Source organism: Emys orbicularis, chromosome 2, assembly GCF_028017835.1.
Source record: "Emys orbicularis isolate rEmyOrb1 chromosome 2, rEmyOrb1.hap1, whole genome shotgun sequence".
Classification (NCBI taxonomy): domain Eukaryota; kingdom Metazoa; phylum Chordata; order Testudines; family Emydidae; genus Emys; species Emys orbicularis.
In genome coordinates, this window is record NC_088684.1 from 2,578,420 (window position 1) to 2,600,054 (window position 21,635).

Here is a 21,635-nt window from a genome sequence, read left to right on the forward strand (position 1 = left end):
TCACTGCCCGGCCGGTGCAGTGCCGGGCGCTCTGGGACAGGGCTGGGCTCCCGGGCACTCACTGCCCGGCCGGTGCAGTGCCGGGCGCTCTGGGACAGGGCTGGGCTCCCCGGCACTCACTGCCCGGCCGGTGCAGTGCCGGGCGCTCTGGGACAGGGCTGGATGAAACCCACCCACCCCGAGAGCCCATGCAGGGGAGGCTTAGGGACGCTACCCCCAATTCCTCCACTAGATGGCAGCATCGCCAAGGGGACCACGAGCCTGAGCCTCGGCAGGGAGCCGAGCCGCTGGAGAGCTCGGGACGGGACCCAGGAGTCCGGGTCAGTCCGGCAGACCCCGGGCTCTGGAGCCCCCATGGCTCCTCTCCCCTTCCTAGCCCCACAGACCTGCCTGGTTCCCGCGCAGTCTCCTGTGGGAGCAAAGGGGGGCGGGGGGCAGCGGTATCTGTGGGGGGCATCAGCCCGTCCTGTGCCCAGGGCAGGGCTCCATGGCCTGGGGCGGGAGGGGGAGGTGACGGGCCGGCCCAGGATGGACCTTTCATGGGGGGAGAGCGGCCAGGCAGCATTGTGGAGGGCCACAGCCAGGGCCGGCTCTGGCTTTTTTGCCGCCCCAGGCAAAAAAGCCTCCGCCGCCGCCCCCCCCCCCCCCCCCCCCCCGCGGCCAGAGCGCCGGGGGCAGGGCGGCGAGAGGGTGCTTGGGGCGGCACCTGGAGGGGGGCGGCGCAGTGCTCGGGCCGCCGGGGAGAGCGGGGCCACAGCCGGGCTCGCCGCCCTCCCCCCGGCGCTCTGGCCGCCCTCCCCCCCGCGCCCTCCCCCCGGCGCTCTGGCCGCCCTCCCCCCCGCGCCCTCCCCCCGGCGCTCTGGCCGCCCTCTGCCAGGGGGAGAGCGGCGAGCCCCTGCTGGGGCTCGCCGCCCTGCGCTCTGGCCGCCGGGGGGAGGGCGCGGGGGGGAGGGCGGCCAGAGCGCCGGGGGGAGGGCGGCGAGCCCGGCTGTGGCCCCGCTCTCCCCAGCGGCCCGAGCACCGCGCCGCCCCCCTCCAGGTGCCGCCCCAAGCACCAGCTTGGTTGCCTGGTGCCTGGAGCCGGCCCTGGCCACAGCTACGCTCCCACGGACGCCCGGGCGCCCGACATGGGCCGTGGGGCTCAGTGTCCAAGGTGCTGTGTGCCTGCGATTTGTACTGGGCACTGCAGGCACTTGGCACTGCTGGGGGGGTCAGGCCCAGGGGGTCTCGTCACTGCTGGGGGGGGGGTCAGGCCCAGGGGGTCTCATCACTGCTGGGGGGGGGGTCAGGCCCATGGGGTCTTGGCACTGCTGGGGGGGGTCAGGCCCAGGGGATCTCAGCACCACTCGGGGGGGGGGGGGTCAGGCCCACGGGGTCGTGGCACTGCTGAGGGGGGGTCAGGCCCAGGGGGTCTCAGCACCGCTCAGGGGTGGGGGTCAAGCACCCAAAATCAGTACCCATTTTTGGAGCTGTGGCCGTGGTGAGCAGGCACACAAGACGATCAGTCAGGGACCCAGGCCAGGCCTCCAGCTGGGACCCCCTCTCCAGCAGTGGGTGCTGCCTGCTGCTTGCTGGAGACAGCGAAATCATCCAGGACATGTAGGGCTGGCTGTGGGGCTCCTTGTGGCCGTGGGGCTCTTTCTGCAGGGCTCTGCTTTGGCCTTTGAAATGGGCCAGCTCCCACCACACAGACTCATTGTAACAGAATCATTCCCTGGGGCGGGGGGGGGGGGGTTTGCTGCGAGGTCTCTGTCCTCAGCTTCCAGTCCAAGCCCCCGGCGTGAACGTCTTAGACCAGCCATGGCCCCTGGGATTCCAGCCAAGTGCAGCCTAGTCCCTGGCTGGGGGGTGCCCAGGCAAGCGGCTTCCCTCCTCGGCTTGGTTAGCAGCCTGCAGGGCTGGTTCAGTGGGAATACGAGTGAACAGATTCCTCAGCCCCTGCTGCAATCACAGTGCCACATGTCATGTGGACACGGACTTGGCCCCAGAGAGACCCAGATCCCATGGCCAGACTGGACCAGTGTAACCCTCCAGGCCAGAGACCTGCTCCTAGATCATTCCCAGAGCACAGCTGTCAGAAACACGGCCAGGCTGGATTTTGAAGTGGCCAGTGATGGAGAATCCACCAGGACCCTGGGCAAGTTGGTCCAGGGGTGAATTACTGTCACTGCTAAAACGTCACTCCTTGTTTCCAGGCTGAATTTGTCTTGTTTCAACTTCCAGCCACTGGATGGTGTTGGACCTTGTCACGGAGTGTGGGGGAGCCGGGGCCCTGCACCCCCAATTCCTGCGATTCACCGGGACTCTCAGCCAGCCAGTAACACAGAAGGTTTATTAGACGACAGGAACACAGTCCCAAGCAGGGCTTGTAGGTACAACCAGGACCCCTCTGCCAGGTCCCTCTGGGGGGCAAGGATCTTAGACCCCAGACTTGGGGTTCCCTGCCTCTTCCCAGCAGCCCAAAACTGAAAAAAAACCCTCCAGCCGACTCACTCCCCTCCCCCCAGCTCCTCCTCTAGCCTTTGTCCAGTTTTCCAGGCAAAGGTGTCACCTGGCCCCACCCCCCTCCTAGCTCAGGTATCCCTCAAATAAAGTCGTCTCCTGCTCTCCCATCCCCCATGCAGACAGTCCAGTAAAACTAGACAACATTCCCAGGTCAGTCCACCCTACTCCCTACTGCGTCACAGACCTTCCTCGGCTAGACTGAAAAGTCCATTCTTACATTTCTGTTCCCCCGGCAGGTACTTACAGACTGGGATCAAATCACCCGGAACCCTCTCTTTGTTCAGCTAAACAGATGGCGCTCCCTGATTCTCTCGCTCTAAGGCAGGTTTCTAACCCTTTAATCATTCTCGGGGCTCTTCTCTGACCCTCCCCAATTTACCAACATCCTTCTTGAATTGTGGCCACCAGAACTGGACCCAGGGTCCCAGCAGCGCTCGCCCCAGCACTGAATGCAGAGGTAAAACCTCTCTGTTCCTCCCGGGATTCCCCTGTTTCTACGCTGCAGGATCCCAGTAGCCTCTGGCACACAGCAGAACACCAGGCGCTCGCGTTCAGCTGATTATCCACCATCCTGGTCGGAGTCGCTGCTTCCCGGGACAGAGGCCCCCAGCGTGGAAGTACGGCCCTGGTGACTCATGGCTGCGTTCCCGGCCTCCAGGCTGAATTGCTGTAATTCATGTCCTGTGGGAACAAGGCCGCACGCCCTGGCAGATCTCCAGTTGCGGCCGAGCGCAGCCGCCTGTCTGTTTAGCAGCACGGGTCACCGGGAGAGCAATCGCCCGCTGCTCCAGCCTCAGCACTAACCCCACACGCAGCAGAGCCTAGTTCCAGGTCATGGGCTCTCTCCTCCCGATCCTCAAAGCCCCTGGCACTGGCCTGGCCCAGTAACCCAAGAAACCCGCCAGGTCCCACGGGGACAGACGGGGAGGCCGAGCGCAGGAGCTGGCTATTAACCAGGAGCCCAACCCAGGCTGCCCTGGGCCTCGCTGCGCTGAGTGCCACGTGCGGAGCTCAGCTCTGGGCCACAGACACCAGCTCCCGCACGGCTTTCCCATCCCTCCGACCGCCTCCAGCGCTGTCACCTCCACTCCAGGACGGAGGGCGGACGGGGGACTGCTTGGGACTGGGAGTTGTTCATAGATCACAGTGAGAGCAGCTACATCAGCACCAGGACAGACACGACCTGTCACGCCTGCCCCAGCACTGTGCCAGGGGCCAGCAATCAAAGGGGCTGGTTAGTCGCACTCCTGGCGCTGTGCAGAGTGCAGGCAGCACACGTGGGGACACGCCCCAGGCTCCAGCAGAAGGGAACGGCTCCAGCAGCTGTGTCCATGTGCTTTGGCATGCGGGGAGCCGGCGTGGGATACACCCTGGGGGGCTGGGACGTGCGGGGAGCCGGCGTGGGATACACCCCGGGGGGCTGGGGTGTGCGGGGAGCCGGCGTGGGACACACACCCTGGGGGGCTGGGGCGTGCGGGGAGCCGGCGTGGGATACACCCCGGGGGGCTGGGGCGTGCGGGGAGCCGGCGTGGGACACACACCCCGGAGAGCCCGGGTGTGCGGGGAGCCGCTACTTGTCAGAGCCTGCGTGGCCGTCCGCACCCCACGGGGCTCTGGCTGCTCCCCCATGAGCCGCAGCTGGGCCCAGCCTCTCCAGCAGCCAGAGCCCGGCCTGCGGAACTCCCACGACGGCTCCCAGTCTGCCCCAGCCCCCCCCCCCCCCCCCCCGGGGGTGTGTGTCCCACGCCGGCTCCCCGCACGCCCGGCCTGCCCGGGGTGTGTATCCCACGCCGGCTCCCTGTCCGCCCAAGCCCCCCCGGGGGGTGTATCCGACGCCAGCTCCCCGTCCGCCCGAGCCCCCCCGGGGTGTGTGTGTATCTGACGCTGGCTCCCCATCCGCCCCAGCCCCCCTGGGGGGGTGTATCCCACGCCGGCTCCCCATCCGCCCCAGCCCCCCCGGGTGTATCCCACGCCGGCTCCCCGTCCGCCCCAGCCCCCCCGTGGTGCATCTCGCACGCCAGCTCCCCATCCGCCCCAGCCCCCCTGGGGGGGTGTATCCCACGCCGGCTCCCCGCATGCCCCAGCCCCCCCAGGGGGGTGTATCCCACGCCGGCTCCCCGTCCGCCCCAGCCCCCCCGGGTGTATCCCACGCCGGCTCCCCGTCCGCCCCAGCCCCCCCGTGGTGCATCTCCCACGCCAGCTCCCCATCCGCCCCAGCCCCCCCGGGGGGGGTGTATCCCACGCCGGCTCCCCGCACGCCCCAGCCCCCCCGGGGGGGTGTATCCCACGCCGGCTCCCCGCACGCCCCAGCCCCCCCGGGGGGGTGTATCCCACGCCGGCTGCCCGCACACCCCAGCCCCCCCGGGGGGGTGTATCCCACGCCGGCTCCCCATCCGCCCCAGCCCCCCCAGGGGAGTGTGTCCCACGCCGGCTCCCCGCACGCCCGGGCCCCCCGGGGTGTGTGTCCCATGCCGGCTCCCATAAGAACATAAGAACGGCCGTACCGGGTCAGACCAAAGGTCCATCTAGCCCAGTATCCTGTCTGCCGACAGTGGCCAATGGCAGGTGCCCCAGAGGGAGTGAACAGAACAGGCAATGATCAAGTGATCTCTCTCCTGCCGTCCATCTCCATCCTCTGACAGACAGAGGCCAGGGTCTGTGTCCCAGGCCGGCTCCCCGCCCACACCTCCCGGGCCTCTGGCTGCTCTGCTCTCCCCTGAGCAGCAGCCGGAGCCCGGCCTGCGGAACTCCCGGCCACAAGGTCGGGGGGCGGAGGGATCAGACACGCCCTCTCCACCCCTCCCCACCAGCCCCGCCCCGTCCAGCTTCAGGGGCGGGGCCAGCTCAGGGCACCGCCCATTCTGCCCACCACTGCGACGGGGCCTGCGGGCCAATCAGCGAGCGCTATGTGGTAAGGGGGCGGGGCATGGATCCGCCGTCAGAGCTGGGCAGGAGAGAGGCGCCGCGATCCAGGCGGGCCAATCGGCGTTCGCCCTGATTGAGGGGGCGGAGCCTGGGAGCGGGCGGGCCAATCAACGTGCGGGTGAGTGACGGGCCGGGGTCTCGGCGGCCCGTGGCGGCGGTGGCGGACGCTGACAACGGCGGTCATGGAGCTGCGGCGGACGGTGAGGAGAACTGCGGGCCCCACGCCTGGGCGGGGGCTGCCGGGACCGGACCCCGGGGCCTGGGTCCACCTGGCTGCGGGGCGGGAGGCGGCCGGGGCTGGGACTGGCAGCTCCTCCGCCCGCGGGCTGGCTGCTGGGTTTGCGGTATCGCCCCCGCGTGCTTCTCGCGGGCTGGCTATTGGGTGCATTACGGTACCGCCCCGGTGCTTCGCGCGGGCTCGATATTGGGTGCATTACGGTACCCCCGCCCCGGTGCTTCCCGCGGGGTGGTTAGTGTGTTTACGGTATCACCCTCTCCCCCCCCCCCCCGTGCTTCTCGTGAGCTGGCTATTGTGTGCATTACGGTACCCCCCCTCCCCACCAACCACTTCCAAGGGCTGTATATTGTATGATTACGGTACCCCCCAACCGCCCCGGTGCTGCCCGCGGGCTCGTTATTGGGTGCATTATGGTACCTCTCCCCCCCCCACCCCCACCCGTGCTTTCCGAGGCCTGGTTATTGGGCTCATTACGGTACCACCCCCGCCCCCTGCTTCCCAAGGGGTGGTTATTGGAGCCATTACTGTGTGCATTACGGTACCGCCCCCCTTCCCTAGTGCTGGTTGTTATGTGCATTACGGTACACACCCCTCATGGTGCCAGGTTCTGCACCGGCCCGGGGCGCCCACAGTCCGAGAGCCCCAAGCTCTGTGCTGCCAGGTTCCCTCCCGCCCCGTCCTGGCCTAGATGCCCTCGGGAGTCGGTCTCTGCCCGGTGCTAGCACGTGGCAGGCAGCCCCTGTGCCCAGCCAGTGTGGACGGGGCAGGGGAGGCGGATGTCTGCTCCCGGGCGGTGCAGCCTGGTCTGCCCCATACGTCGCCCCACATGGCATCGGGGACCCTTGCCAGGCAGGGCTGGTGTCTCGGAGCGCTCGCTCCCGGGACAGGGGAGGCCGTTTGCGCCCGGGCACCAGATCTGCCCACCGCGCCTGGCACTGGAAAAACACCACGAGGCTGATTAGGAAACAGCTTTCTGAAGGCGACTTCCCAAGGCCGGCTGGGGGGCTGTGCCGGGGGGGGAGAGGGGGCTGTGGCTGCAGCCTTGAACCGCTCTGCCATGGGACGGGCGGGAGGCCCCTTGATTTCATGTTCCCTCCCTCCCTCAAGGACAAGTTGTGAATCCGGCCTGAGGCTGGAAATGGGGAAACAGCCGCCTGCTCCTTGCGAGTGCCCTGCCGGGCTCCCAGACAGGGTGGGGGGTGCCCCATGGAGCTTCCCGGTGTGGGCTGGCAGGGAGCAGGCAGGGTGGCAGATCTGCTGCCTCTCCTCTCGCTGGATGGCATTGAGGAGGGCGCGAAGGCAGGAGCCAGGGCGGTGTGCAGTCAGCGCCCACGGGGGGAAGCTGGGGGCAGGGACTGTCTGGGCTGGGCACTGTGCCAGGGGACCCGACGCCAGGGATGGGCAGCGGGCAGCCCCAGGGCCACGTCGGGTCCCCAGATCATTTTATTTGGCCCTCCACAGCCCGGTGCGGAGCAGCAGTCTGGGGGCGCCAGGGCCTGGAAGGGGATAAAGCGGGTGCCGTGGGGGCAGGCCCCCACCTGCTTGTGTCACATGATGCTGTGGCGAGAGACAGTGGCCAGAGCTGGGCCCAACCCTATGGGACAGGACCCGACTCCTCCTTCCCCGGCATCACCCACCACCCTGGGGGCAGGACCCCCCCCGCCCCCCGGCTATGCCCACCCACCCCGGGGACAGGACCCAACCCCCCCTCTCCCGGCTTCGCCCACCCACCCCAGGGACAGGACCCGACCCCCCCCCCCCGGCTATGCCCACCCACCCCCTGGGGGCAGGACCCGACCCCCCCCTCCCCTGGCTTCGCCCACCCACCCTGTTGTGCTGCTCGGGCTTTGTGCCGGCGTTTGGCTCCGGCGGCTGTTTGGTCTCTAGAACCTTTTGAAGAATGAACCACAAGCGCAGCCAGTCGGCTGCTCCTCTTCGTCACCGAGTGCAGCCGGCTCGGCGCCCATGGGGCTCGGTCCGGCTGCGCTGCTCGGGCTCCCCCGCCACGGAGGGGTGGGAAAGCGTTCTCCTAGGCCGGCTGGCCCAGACCCAAACGCCCAGCCAGACCCCAGCCTGCGCCTGCTTCCACTTCCCCAGTGGTTGAGGCAATCTGCTCCCCAGGCATGTGCGTGTGACACAACACCCGTTCGCACAGCATAGCAAGGCAGTGCTGATCCCAACAATTCGAGCAGGCCGCTCGCTCTGCACGCGATGCCTCCGCCTGCCCCGGGGCAGGACGAGGTCTCACTGCGTCTTCACCTCCCGTGCCCCAGCCCAGTCAGCTGGTGGGAAGCGGGCCTGCTCGGCAGGACTCCTGGGTTCTGCTGTAGGGTCACGAGATGGCAAGTGTGGAAAATGGGGACGGGGTGAGGGGTGATAGGAGCCTGTGTAAGGCAAAGCCACGAATCTCGGGATTGTCCCTATAAAATCAGGACAGCTGGTCACCCTAGTTCCGTGCTCTGCCACTTGTCGTGTGCCCGGGGGCAAGTCACGTCTAGTCCCCCCCTCTCCAGAATGCAGGTGGTTCCCGGGGAGGCTGCACTAGTGAGTCCTCGTGCGCTGCTCTGCACAGCTGTGGGTGGTGTTCGCAGACAGCCCCTGGCTGCAGCGGTGCTGTCGAGGCGGCAGGCGGTTGCCGGTGCCGTGGGGTGCTGGTGCTCCGCTCTGGGACGCCGTGGCTCTGATGGCAGGCGTCGGGCACGTTCTGGGTGTGGTTGTGACCAGCAGTGCCGTGAGCTGCCCTCACGAGAAGCGTGGCCGGCGGTGCAGCCAGGGCACGGCTCGGGTGCAGCTGGGCCTGGTGGGATGGGCATGCTGCCAGGTCTGGGCCTCACCGGGGTTCCCTGGGAGCAGCTGGGGAAGCTCTGGCTGGTGCCCCGGGAATGTCTCGGGCCCTGGCAGCTCCGCGCTGCCCGGTGGCAGTGAGTTCCGCAGGCAGTGCCCGGGGCGGCCGTTCCTCCCCTGCACTGTCAGAGTCCTGCTGATCTTTGTGCCTTGGCCCCCAGGTGCAGCTCTGCTATTTTCACTCCCTCCTGCTGCAGAGGAGGTGCCCGTGGCAGCCGCCCGCCCTGCACTGCAGACACATGGCCAGCCCTCCGATGCCACGGTAAGCCCTTCGCCGGGGAGCCCTCCAGACCGGCCCCTTTCTTGGGCAGGGCCCCAGGTCGGGGGGGGTGTCTGTCCCCTTGTTACCCACTTGGGTATGTGGGAAACGCTCCTCCCCACGGTGCTCACCCCATGCCCCACCCCGGGCAGGTGTGAAATAACGGGGGGGCCACGCTGAGATTGCTCAGTCAGGGCAAACTGCAAAAACTGGTGGGTTATTCACCCAGCCGGCTGCAAACCAGCTTCTCTAATACCTTAGTGGTGACCCAAGAGCCAACACACAGCTCCCCTAGAGTGACCCAGCCCTGGGCTCCCCCCGACAGCCCAGTCAGACACGATGAGGAGTGTTGAAAATCATGTTCATCGTGTATAAAGTTCTACCAGTCGCCAGGGATCGGACACGTCCTCCCCTAGCTCAATGGCTATCTCAGCTCTTACCCAAACACACGCTTCCAGCCAGCTCTTATTAACCACTCTAAGATTTATTAAACAAGACAAGAGAGGATCATGGTTAAAAGCTGGTTATACATCCGGATATGAACAGACTCGTCGATCAGTTTCATAGCAGACATGGTGAGCTGCTGAGTGCAAAAAGCTCTTTCCAGAATCGGTTCCTCGGGTTCCAGTCCCTGTGCAGAGTTTGTTCTAATTCTGCCACAAGGAGGAGCAGGGGGCTCCAGACTGGAGCTGGAGACCTCAGCTACAGGATCAGGGCCCTAGAGTTCCTTTATAGATCTCCGGCCAGCTGCGACAGCCTCTGGCCAGCAGGCGTTCCTTGGGTGGAGCTTTGCAGTAAAACCTCCTATTGGTTGTGTATACACAAAAACATTGTGGCTTTGCAGTAAAGTCACATCGGATACTCCTTCATGAAACATAGGAGCCAGAGGCGCCAGTACGGGGGGCGACGAGGGTCATGTGCGGTCCCCGTGTGTGTCCCCCCCCCTCCCCCGCGGGTCCCTCGCCTTTTTTTCCAGCAGCCCCCATGCCCCCCCCTTTTTGGGTGGTGCCCCCCCAAGGCTCTGGGGTACGCAGGGCCTTCGCCCCGCACCCCTTTTTTCTACTGGCGCCTCTGATAGGAGCCTTGTCTTATAACAGGCTTAATCAAAAGTGATACAAGCTACGAAAGTGAGCTCTTGGAAGAGTTGCCGTTTTCATAATGTAATAGAAATAGTGTAAGGATAACTAATAATTCATCAAGAGTGTGTAATAAGCATGTCATAAAAACACATTTGATATTTCCAAGATCACTGCTTTTATAGCCTATGCTGAGGTAAGGGAAAAAGTCCCGGGAAAGATTCATTTTTCGGAGGGGGTTGGTGAGACTTGACGTTTCCGTGAACGGGGTTTGCGGGTTGTTAAAGTTTGGGGACAGGGCCCGGCTGGTTACCTGGGTAATCTCTGACATGAGCAGGCACGCAGCCAATTAGGATTCACCGCTAATTCTCTCCCAACGCAGGTCTGGTCTCTGCCGTGGCTGGAGCTGTTTGTAAGGACTGGTCCAATGGCCGTTTACAGACTTCTCTAATATGTCTGGAAAGGGAGATTTGGGTCCTTTCGCCTGCTAGTCGCGTGACCCTGTCAGGCTCCATGTCACGGGGGGTTGGGCACTGCCCAGGCCTGGCAGCCTCCCTGCTGCCCACCCTGCTGTGCCGCCAGCCAAGGCCTGTTTGGAGAGGGTGTGGCCTGGCTCTGCTGCACTGGGGGGACGGGGAGGGGGTCCCAGGGGCTGTGGAGGTCACGAGAGTGGGGCAGTCACGGAAGGCATGGTGGCCATGGCGGGGAGGGGCAGTGGTAGCCACAGGGGGGGCAGGGCAGTCACGTCAGGGGGCTGGAGGTCATGGGGGGCTCTCACCGCTGTCCCCTTGTCCCCCCCAGCTGGCGCCAGCTGTGGAAGGTGCTGCTGGCTGCGGGGCTGGGGCTGCCCCTGGCGGCCGGGATGCGCTACGGCCTGGCTGACACCCAGGAGCGGAGGAAGATGCGGCTGCTGGTGGAGGGCGTCGGGCGCTTCGGCAGGTGGGTTTCGGCCGGGCCCAGGTACAAGGGGCTCCCTCTACACGGGCGTCCAGGTGACTCTAGGGTCTGGGGAAGGCGCAAGCTCCCAGGCCCCACTGCAGGGGGAATCAGGACTCCTGGGTTCTCTGCCGGCCCCAGGCTCTGCGTGCCCCTGGGCCAATCGCCCCCCCTCCTTGCCATGGCCGTGCTAAGCCATCCCGCCCTGTCCCTGCAGGTCCCTGACCCTGGGCATGTGGATCTCACTGGATTACTGGTGGACGGCCCAGAGGACGCTGGAGGGCGTGGACGAGGTATGTTCCCTGCCGCATGGGGACCCGCATGTCCCTTGACTGTGAGCCGGTGCCAGTCCCCTCCCAAGCCAGACGGGTCACTGCCAGGCGCCCCAATCCCACGGTGATGGGCATGGCGTCAGTGTGCTGGGGGGCACAGATGCTGCCTGGAGGGGGTGGAGGGGTTTTCAGAGGGGGAGCCCCTTTGCTGCCGCTGGGGTCCTGGGCAGGTCCCGTCTCCCTGGCCGTGCAGCCCCCAGGGTGCAGCGCCCCCTGCTGGTGTGTGTGTCCCTCCATCGCAGCCCCGTTACCCCTCTTTGCTTGGGACATGCCCCCTGCTGCCCACACCCAGGTGCCCCCTGCTGGCCACACCCCCTGCTGTCCGTGTCCTGCCGGTGCTAATGGCTGCTCCCCGCTGCGTGTCCCTGTCGTCAGAACAGCTCAAAGTACAAGGAGGCAATGTCAGCCTGTCACCAGCGGGCGGCCGACAGGCTGGTGCAGGGCGCCATCCGCAACGGGGGCCTGTACGTCAAGCTGGGCCAGGGCCTGTGCGCCTTCAACCACCTCCTGCCGCCCGAGTACATCAGCACCCTGCACGTGCTGGAGGACCAGGCCCTCAAGAGGGGCTGCGGGGAGGTGAGTGCCGGTTCCCCGGGGCGGAGCGGCGGGCTCTGCGGGGCTCGTGGAGACGGGGTGCGGGGAGGTGAGTGCCGGCTCCCCGGGGCGGAGCGGCGGGCTCTGCGGGGCTCGTGGAGACGGGGTGCGGGGAGGTGAGTGCCGGCTCCCCGGGGCGGAGCGGCGGGCTCTGCGGGGCTCGTGGAGACGGGGTGCGGGGAGGTGAGTGCCGGCTCCCCGGGGCGGAGCGGCGGGCTCTGCGGGGCTCGTGGAGACGGGGTGCGGGGAGGTGAGTGCCGGCTCCCCGGGGCGGAGCGGCGGGCTCTGCGGGGCTCCTGGAGACGGGCCTCTCCTCAGGCACCCCCACTGCCTCCAGGGCAAGGGGCTGGACTGGGAGCCCCCTCTGCCCCTAGCTTCCCCCAGCTGCACTGGGGGTGGGCTGGGCAGAGCTCTTCTACACACCACTGGGCACCCGCCTGGGCCCCCCGCCTTCTGGATCATGGGCGCTGGCTGCTCCTGCAGGCTGGGTGAGGGGGACCCCTGCCCGACAGACCCTCCCACCTCACAGCACACCGGGTACAGCTGGAAACTCCGGTTTGGTCTCCGCTGCCTTGGGGCTGCTCAGAACCAGAGCCCCCACGTGTGGCGTCTCTGGCTGCCCCTGCCCACTCTGGGCATGAGCCGGTGCCGGAGGGCAGCTCCCTGACGGCCAGCCCTCCCCATCTCCTGCCGCAGGTGGATAAGTTGTTCCTGGAAGATTTCAAAGCCACGGCCGACACGCTCTTTCTGGAGTTCAACTACCAGCCCATGGCCGCGGGCAGCCTGGCCCAGGTGCACAAGGCCCGGCTCCCGGACGGCAAACTGGTGGCTGTGAAGGTGCGTGAGCCAGAAGGGTGGGTGTGGCTGACCTCCCTCGCTGGGGCTGGCTCCATCCTGGGGTCCTGGAGCCAGAGGGGCCCAGCTGCAGCCCTCTTCTGCGCCCCAGCCTGGGCTGAGAGCAGCCCCGCGTTGCTGGGCGGGAGCAGGGGCAGGCGGCTCAGGCTGATGGAAGGGGCCTGCAGGGTGGAGGACAGGCCAAGACCCGAGGCAACTCCCAGGACTTCCCTGCATGGGAAAGCTCCAGCAGCTGCTCCCCCAGGGCTGGGCCTGGGACCGGGAGGGAGATGGGGGCTCTGCCCCAGGCAGCGGTGTGCAGCGCCCCAATCCCTGCTAGGAGCCAGGATGCTGCCGGCTCCGTGGGGCTGCAGTCTGAGCCCTGCCTGCACGGGGTGCTGCCGGATCCAGGGTTGCGGCAGCACCGGGACATTTCGGTGCTGCCAACACGAGGCCCCCTGCTCTGCAGGCAGATGGGGCAGCATGTGGTGGGGGTGGTGAATTGCATTCTGGGACATGGAGTCTCTGCAGGCCGTGCCAGCCCCTCATGGGGCAGCTCAGCTGGGCCCTGGGATGCCCCGGCTGGCTGGGAGTCTCTGAGGGCAGTCAGCGGCTGAGGCGGTCTCCACCTCCCCAGGTGCAGTACATCGACCTGAGGGACAGGTTCGATGGGGACATCCGCACGCTGGAGCTGCTCCTGCGCATCATCGAGTACATGCACCCCAGCTTTGGGTTCAGCTGGGTCCTGAAGGTACCGGCGCCGCCCGAGCCCCTTGGACCGATCCCCAGCTAGTGCCGCAGCAGCCGCCCCAGCCCGGGTGTGGGCGCTCCAGGCTCTGTTCGCCCTGGCCGCTAGCCGGCTCCTGCCCATGGCTCGGGCTGTTAGCGCCCACCCGTGGGCCCTGCCCCAGGCATCCCAGGCCAGGAGCTCCCCTTCGTGCCGGCAGGACGAGGCCCTGAGCGGAGAGCGGCCCCATGCTCTGGGTGGCTCCCCTGGCAGAGGGTTGAAATGGGGGCAGTCGGTGCCCTACGCTGTGGGATGTGTGCCCACCTTGGCGTGGGAACGCTCTCGCTAGCCCATCTGCCGGGGGCCCCTGGCCATGCCCCTGCCCTCTCTCTCTCCGCAGGACCTGAAGGGGACACTGGCCCAGGAGCTGGACTTCGAGAACGAGGGCCGGAACGCGGAGCGCTGTGCCCGGGACTTGCGCCACTTCCCCTACGTTGTGGTCCCCACTGTGCACTGGGACAAGTGCAGCAAGGTGCGGACGCAGGACGGCTGGGCCCCAGCCCCGTCTCCAGCAGCCAGCTGCACAGACCCCCCCTTTCCTGGGGCCGGGTGGGTTTAGCCCCGGGAGGCATCGGGGGTCACCCCCTCACCACCAGACCAGCTCCTTCCCCCCAGGGGGCACAGGAGACCCCCCTCGCCCTGGTAACTGGACCTGCCTGTACCCCGGGCCCGTAGCAGGGGGCGAGGAGCGGCTGGGCCGACACTAGTTCTCTGCTGGCCCCAGCCCCTCCTGACCCCCATCTGCTCCCCACAGAGAGTCCTGACGGCAGATTACTGCGAAGGCTGTAAAATCAACGATGTGGAGAGCATCAGGGCGCAGGGGCTGGACCTCAAAGACGTGAGTGAGGCGCTGCAGTTCGGCGAAGCGGGGAGCCCAGCTCCCTGGGTGATTGGGGACCAGGAAGTAGGGTCCAACAGATTCTGTGAACCTGCCCCTGGGCATAGGGCTGCCACGTTTAAGCTCCCCACCCCCACGCTGCCGCTTGTAGCGTTCCTGTGGGCTGGGAGGTGGAGACAGTCCACCCCAGAGGCAGCTGCATTCACCAGCAGGCAAAGCACGCCCCTTCTGCTGCAAGCGCTGTGGAATGGCTGAATGACGGCACTTGCTGAGGGGGCCATCGCTGTACCCTGCCCCGAGCCCCCTCGGCGAGACTCCCTCTGCCACCTTGGGGCGCTCAGCGGCTCACCCCCCGTCTCGCCCTCTTGCAGACTGCAGACAAGCTGATCCAGATGTTTGCTGAGCAGATCTTCTACACGGGCTTCATCCATGCGGACCCGCACCCTGGGAACGGTACGGGGGCTGGGGGAGCAGGGAAAGGCCCAGCACAGAGGCTGCGATAATGGCACTGCCCTCTCCCCTCCATGGGTGCCTTTGCCTCAGTGTCCCCCAGGCCGGGCCGGGGTTCCCTCCCATCCCGGCCCCCCTGCCCAGAGCGCCGAGGGGAGGCGGCTAGTGCTGGAAGCAGGTTGGGTGTCTGTGCCCAGGGCACCGTGCAGTGACCCACTCTGTGTTGCAGTGCTGGTGCGGAGGGGCCCCAACGGGAAGGCCCAGCTGGTGCTGCTGGATCACGGCCTCTACGAGTTCCTCAGTGAGAGGTAGGGAGCGGGCGGGGGGCCAGGGGGCAGCGCTCCAGGGCCCATCTCCACCCCTGCGGGCAGGGATGTGGTTCCACCCCCCGTGGGGCAGGCAGCCCTGGGTGACACGGAACCTCTCCCCGTGGCAGGGACCGGACGGCACTGTGCAAGCTGTGGCGAGCCATCATCCTGCGGGATGACACAGGCATGAGGGCCTTCTCCGCCGAGCTGGGCGTGAAGGGTGAGTGGGGGCTTAGGGGACATGGTGAGGGGGCCCCAGGCAATTCCCCTGCTGGGAGGCTGGTTCACTACACTAGGCTGTCTCCACCTTGCTCCCTGGGGGGGGCACAGAGGGTGGGAGGATTGAGTGGCTCAGACCCTCTGGCTGCTAGCCTGGGCCCCTGGGCTCTGCCCCGGCTCCCCGCCCCGGCTCCCCTGACAGCCAGGCCTGGCCTCGCCCTGCCCCAGATTATTTCCTCTTCTGCGAGATCCTGATGCAGAGGCCCATCCACATGGGGCAGCTGAGGCTGGCTAACATCCTGACGCAGGAGGAGACGCTCTACATGCAGGCCATGGCCCAGCACCACTTCGATCGCATCATGCAGGTGCTCAAGGACCTGCCCCGGCCCATGCTACTCGTCTTCCGCAACATCAACACCGTGCGCAGCATCAACATCGCCCTGGGCGCCCCCGTCGACCGCTACTTCGTCATGGGCAAGAGGTGAGCGGGGCTGCCCACCTGGCTACAGGCTGCAGCAACGGGGCTCAGCCCTGCCCGGCCCCGCTGTGCCGCAGGCTGCGCCGGCGTGGGGCTCTGCCCAATACGGAAGATGATGCCCCGGGCCTGACCTGGCTCCTCTGTCCCCGCAGCGCCGTGAAGGGCTGGAGCAGGATCGCTGGCCACAAATCCTCCGGCATCCGCAGCCTCTTCTGCTGGCTCTGGGTGAGGTGGGAGACCCTCAAGTTCGAGATTGCCCTCAGGTAGGGGGGCGTGCGGGCTCCCGCACTGGGGTGCTGACTCGACCCAGAGGGTGCTGCTGGCACACGCTCCATGCTGGCTCTTGCTTCCTCCCCAGGCACGAGACGTTCTCCATGAGGCTGATGGCCTCCCTCATTCGCTTCCTCGCCTACGTGGGCTTCCTCTCCGAGAGCGACCAAATCTACGAGTACCTCCAGGCCTAGCTGAGCCACTGCGGAGACAGGCAGACCCAGGCCTGCTGCGGACTCGCGGGCTGGCCGGATTGAACGCCAGGGGCAGCGCCTTGCCAGCGGGAGCCTGGGCCTTTCCCTATGGCTGCATCGGCTCCAGGGGCCGCACAGACCCTGATCTTACACTAATAAAACGTGTGTGCCTGTGGGCGCCCCACAGCAGGTGGTCAGTGGTGCTGCAAGGGGAGCGGCAGGGCGGGAGGAGCCAGGCCCCCTCGCTCCATGGCTTTCTGGCAGCTTGTACGGTGGGGCAGGGACACCCACTTCTCCAGCCAGGCTGCCCATGCGGCCATGGCCCCTCCTGGCCCGCACCAGCGTCTCTCCCCGTGCCAGCCAGGCCCTGCCCTGTAAGCAGCCCCCAGCCAAACCCCCTCACCCAGCAAACACCACAGCCACGAGCACGTTGTGCTTTTTTTTTTTTTTTTACAAACCCCTCCCAGTTCGTACAAAGCCGGGCCGGGCCTCCTAGCCCGGACGCCAAGGAATTTACAAGAGCTGGGCCAGGTGCTGGCCCCGTCTGCCCCGAGTCCATTAGAAATGAGCCGTGACGCGGTCGATTTCCAACAAGTCCTCCAGGATCTGCAGGGAAAGAAGCAGGCAGGTCAGGGGAGGGCCTCGCCCCTGGGGTTCCTGACTAACCCCGCTGGGATGGGGCCCTACTCACTATGTCTGGCGTGGTGCCGATCTTCTTGGCCAGCTCGTTGCGCTCCATGGCGCTGAGGTAGAGGTAGCGGCTCAGCAGCTCCCCGTCCAGGATGTTGCGGACGGCGTTCTGCAGGATCCGGCGGTCCACATGCAGCATCCTGCGGGAGAGGAGCTGCAGCTACCGGCAAGGAGGCTGGGGGAGCCAGCCGGGGAGGCCATGGTCCAGGCTGGCCTGCCCCCCACTGCTGCCCTGCCCGTGTTCTCAGGGCACTTAGGAGGGCCTGGGGAAAGGCACCGGGTGAAAGCCCCAGGTATCCCCCTGCAGGGAGCAGCTGGGGGAGCTTGGTGAGGCTGGTGGGATGGCAGGTTTGTGCTACGGCCAAGAGGCCATGGGGGACCACACGGAGCCCCAGCTCCTCTCCCCAAGGGCCCTAGCAGAGGACCCCCCCTCCCCCCGCCCTGCATGGTGTCCTAGGAAGAGGCTAGCCTGGCCCAGGAGCCCCACAGCCTGCTTGGAGGTCTATCCCCCCTTGCTGTAGAGGGCTTCGTGCAGCACCTCCCTGGAGACACTTCACCACATCTCCCCTGCTACTGCCAGGGGGCAGCTGAGCTCAGGGCCCTTCCCCCTGGTCGAGGGTACCAGGTACTGGCACCCGGCAGCTGATCCCTGCCCCTCCACTGTCAGACAGGCTAAATGCCATCTTTCCTGAAGGATCCCACAGAGCTCGGCCCAGATGCAGCCACCTCTGGGGTGGAGAGCAGCCATCAGGCGCACACCAGAGGAGGGGGTGTCCGGCCAACGGCAGCGGGGCTGACTGGGCCAGGCCGAGGTGGGGAGCAAGGTGCAGGGCGGTACCTGAAGGCTCGGGGGTTGAGGCCGGCATGGTGTGACAGCATGGTGGTGAGGGCGTTTTGCAGCATCAGCAGGCGCCGGTACGTCTTCTCCAGCATGGGCAGGAGGAGGCCGATCCCGCCGTCCAGCGTGGCTGGGGAGAGGAGAACGGCCCGGTCAGGGAACCCCGGAACGCCCCGCTTTGAGGGGAGGCTCCCTGGGCTGGGCCAGCAACGAGCCCTGGGAGCTCAGGGTAACGGACTGGGCGCAGCAGTCGGGACCCAGGTGCCCCCTGCAAGATAACACCTTCCATTGCCGCAGGGGGCAGAACCTGGAGTGAGCCTGGCAGCTCCGGCTCTTTCCCCGCCCACTAGCCCCACCGTGTCCTACTCTGGACACCAGTGCTGGGACGCACTTCCCCCGGCCCCAGGCAAGCCCCTGCTCCCAACACAGGCTGTGCACTGCCCCATGGCCCCACAGCTGCACCTGATGCCCACTCCGCCCTTCCTCTCCTTGGCCCGTCACTCCGACCCCATCTCCCCCCACGAGCCACCACGCGGCTCCTCCGCTTCCCGGCACTGAACACGAGCTCCTCCCACCCACCTCCACGACCCCCCCGGCAGACCTGGTCCACCCACCCACGTCTCTTCCTGCTTTGCCTGCCTCCCCGGCCCATGGCAGCCTGGCTGGAGGCCTCTGGGGCAAAGCCTCCAGAGCACAGCCCCACGTGGATGGCAGGCGTGGAGACAGTCTCCACGTTCTCCACTCCCCCACCCACGTGGCAGCTGCCTCCGCAGAGGGCAAGCTGCTCGGCACAGGCATCGTCTCAGTTTGTACAGCCCCCGGCACAACAGGGGCTGCTCCCCCAGCGCGTGGGTGGGGTCAGAACTGGGCGCAGCGCTGCCCTCTGCGGGCCAGAGCCGAACCTACCGAACCAGGTGATGTGCTTGCTCTCCCAGGCGCTGGACTTCTTGGTACCGCCGTCGGTGGCCCAGCGGCAGGGCGTCCTCCAGAAGGTGTTGACGTGGGCGCCCACATGAAAGTCGGCCCTGCGCAGCAGCCGCATCCCACCAAAGCTCTCCTTGGCTAAGAGAAGGAGCGGGAGCAACTCCATCAGGGCGAGGTGTGGCCCATGGAGACTACAGCTCCCAGCATGCTCCGCTCTGGAGGCGAAGGAGCATGGCATGCTGGGCACTGGAGTCTCCATGGGCTGCAGTCCTGAAGGGGCTGGACTAGCCGGAGTCCTCAGGCTCCCACCCAGCTACGGATGTGGCTCTGGCTGCGCCGGCAGGAAGGAATTTCCAGCCCCAGGTTCAGGGGGCTGCCGGTTGTTAGATGTTCCTGTGGGTTCCATGCTGGTCTTTATTTACATGCAGCCCTACAGTATTATTATCCGGCGCTGCAGCAGGCCAGAATCAGAGCCACACGGGGAACGGCCACAGCGGGGCCGACCAATGGCCCATCTGGCCTAGTAACCTGTCTTCCAGCAGTGGCCGGTGCTTGAGGTGGAATGAACAGAAGGGGGGGATTTCAGTGACCCAGCCCGTCAGCCAGTCCCTGGTTCTGGCAGTTGGAGACTCACGGGGGTGTGTCCCTGGCTAATTAGACCCTGGGCTAATCAGAGGCAAGGTGGGTGAACGAGAGGTCGGTGTAGCTGGATCGCCTGGCTCTCACCCACAGAAGTTGGCCCAATTAAAGCTGTTCCCTCCCCCCCTTGTGTCTCTGACACGGCTCAGCCAGCAGCCACTGACGGACTTGGCTCTTCTCCAGCCTTTTTGGTTGGGCTCCCAAAGCACCAGACAAATACGAGTGTCATTGTGTCCACGCTAGAGGGGAAAGGACTGGCCCCCTCAGTCCCAGAGCGAGTCATTGGGAGAGCAGGGGCTACCCCTGGTCCTGCGCGCTAGCCACCGGCCCCCATAGGCAGGGGCCTGGCTAAGAAGTGGAGGGGGCGGAAAGCCTTACCTTCAGGCAGGTACATATAGACCATGAGGTTGCGATCGCGATCAGACACTGCGGGGAGAGAGCAGAGATCAGCAACGTTGCTCTGGGCAGCATTTTAGCCCCCGCCAAACACACAGAGCTACCCAAGAGCCCCCTGCCCTGGTGGGCAACCTCCAGTCCCCCTGCCCTGGGTCCAAACCTGGCTCCAGCCCCCATCCTGATCCGCCTGCGGCTGCAGGCTCTGCCCTCAACACCCCCCCACCCCCAGCAGCTCTCAGTCCTCGGCACAGTCACAACACTGAGCAGAGGGGGCCCAAGCAATTCCAGCCCCACCAGCTCGTCCAGCCGGGACTGGGGCTGCCCACGGGGGTCTCCCCCCCCTTGCTGGCCTCCATGATCCCACGGCGCCGGGCAGGAGGCCTGGCCGAGCCCTACGTGCGGGGGATGGAGAAGGAGCAGAACATACCCAGAAAGCCCAGCTGGTCAGTGTCCACCATGAAGTCCACGCTGTACACCTCCAAGGGCTTGGCATCCTGCGGCAGGAGAAGCAGGGAGCAGGGGTCAGGGGGAAGCACACAGCCGCGGGCGGGGACCTAGCACTGCGTCAGGGAGTGACTGAGGTGCCAGGCTGAGCCCTGCTCTTGGCCCCGGGCAGCCCCCTCCTCCCCGCAGAGCTTCTCCACCCTCCCAGCTCCCCTGCAGACACGGCCCCGGCCCGCACCCGGCTGACGAGCGACAGCGTCTTGCTCTCCTCCTGGTAGCGCAGCAGCGAGATGCTCTTCATGACGTCGGCCGCCAGGATGAAGTTCTTGACGCTGATCATCTGGTGGATGTAGAGCTGCGTGTCAATGAAGGCCATGCCCGTCAGGTCGTTGTCCTTCAGGCTCCACAGGAAAATCTGCAGGGGGCAAGGGCGCCGGGCTCACGCCATGGACGGGCAACGCAGCAGGGGGCAGAGTGCCTGAGCCGGGGGCCAACTGGAACCAGTACCCGGGAGTACCCGCGCCCGCCTCTATCCCGGGGCTGGGTCAGAGCCAGCGCTGCAGGAGGGGACAGGCCACGTACCCCATAACCTCCCCTCTCCCCCAAACCAGCCATTCCCCAGCCTGGGGCGGGGACAGGCCGAATACCCCATAACCCCACCCCCGCCCCACCCATACACACCCCCCAGGGCTGGATCAGAACCAGCGCTCCCCAGAGGGGACTGGGCCCATACCCCATAACCGCACCCCCTTGAGCCAGCCATTCCCCACATCCTGGGGCTGGGTCAGAGCCAGCGCTGCCAGAGGGGACAGGCCTCGTACCCCACTCCCTGCCAGCCCACCCTAAAGGCAGCGGCTGCCCTGTGGTATCTCAGGCTGGCACTGGTTCACGCTCAGACCCTACCGCCCAGGGCGCTTGGTCCCCAAGACCAGCTGGAGGAGACGGGACTCTGCTCCCCAGGTGGTGCCCTCCCTAAATCGGGGCCGCTAGCCGCTGGGCAGCTGCTGGGACGGGGTGGCACCAAGGGCCCGTTTCTTGCCCACAGCCCCCTCTGGACAGGCTCCTTGGCATGGTTTTGTGCCGTTTCCCTGCGGCTGGGGAGGACCCTGAGAGGCTCCTGGTGCCCCCTGCTGGCCCAGCTGAGGAACGGCCCCTCACCTTCTGGCCGATGGCCGACACCAGGTAGCCGTGGCAGTGGCAGAGGGCCGTCACCGGGCCCTTCTGCTCCTTCTCATACAGCACCTTGAACTTGTTCTTGGTGAGCGGCTGCCCCGGCTCCGGCACCACCTCAATGATGTCCATGATGAGGATCTGCAGAGACGGGCGGGGCGGGGGGCTGTGAGCAAGGGGCAGCTCCCTCCCGGCTGCCCTGACAGCCCAGCCCGGCCCCGCGCCGGGATCCACACACCGGTCTGGACTGAGGGAGGGAGGGAAGGGGGCGACCCCCCCCCACCCCCGCGCCCTGTCAGGAACAGATGAGCTCACTGGTCCTGTGGCAGAGCGCACCGCGGCGAGAGCGTGCCCCACAAGGAGCCCAGTTCCATGGAGACAGCCTGGGAAGCGACACCCCCTCACCCCCCCCCTGCAGGTATCTCTTGGGCACAGCCCAGCAGCCCC

General features: G+C 66.6%; 2 protein-coding genes across 2 annotated transcripts in view; one reads left to right on the plus strand and one right to left on the minus strand.

Moving 5' to 3' along the window:
- Positions 1 to 5,565: 5,565 nt before the first annotated feature.
- ADCK5 (aarF domain containing kinase 5) lies at positions 5,566 to 16,242 on the plus strand. Its single transcript, XM_065399599.1, has 15 exons — positions 5,566 to 5,630; positions 8,674 to 8,774; positions 10,649 to 10,786; positions 11,001 to 11,076; positions 11,491 to 11,691; positions 12,406 to 12,546; positions 13,181 to 13,294; positions 13,671 to 13,802; positions 14,085 to 14,168; positions 14,540 to 14,621; positions 14,848 to 14,926; positions 15,055 to 15,146; positions 15,374 to 15,626; positions 15,776 to 15,886; positions 15,982 to 16,242. Exons 1-15 carry the CDS (start codon positions 5,613 to 5,615, stop codon positions 16,085 to 16,087), a joined length of 1,728 nt encoding a protein of 575 aa, XP_065255671.1. The 5' UTR covers positions 5,566 to 5,612; the 3' UTR covers positions 16,088 to 16,242.
- A 303-nt stretch (positions 16,243 to 16,545) lies between these two features.
- Positions 16,546 to 21,635, minus strand: part of CPSF1 (cleavage and polyadenylation specific factor 1) — a 33,539-nt gene continuing 28,449 nt past the window's right edge. The window contains exons 30-37 of the mRNA XM_065398115.1: positions 21,177 to 21,329; positions 20,257 to 20,433; positions 20,002 to 20,068; positions 19,557 to 19,604; positions 18,522 to 18,677; positions 17,616 to 17,745; positions 16,779 to 16,917; positions 16,546 to 16,693 (exon numbers count right to left, since the gene is read on the minus strand). Of these exons, the coding sequence (XP_065254187.1) occupies positions 16,646 to 16,693; positions 16,779 to 16,917; positions 17,616 to 17,745; positions 18,522 to 18,677; positions 19,557 to 19,604; positions 20,002 to 20,068; positions 20,257 to 20,433; positions 21,177 to 21,329 (918 nt within the window). The 3' untranslated portion in view covers positions 16,546 to 16,645. The remainder of the gene's footprint in view (positions 16,694 to 16,778; positions 16,918 to 17,615; positions 17,746 to 18,521; positions 18,678 to 19,556; positions 19,605 to 20,001; positions 20,069 to 20,256; positions 20,434 to 21,176; positions 21,330 to 21,635) is intronic.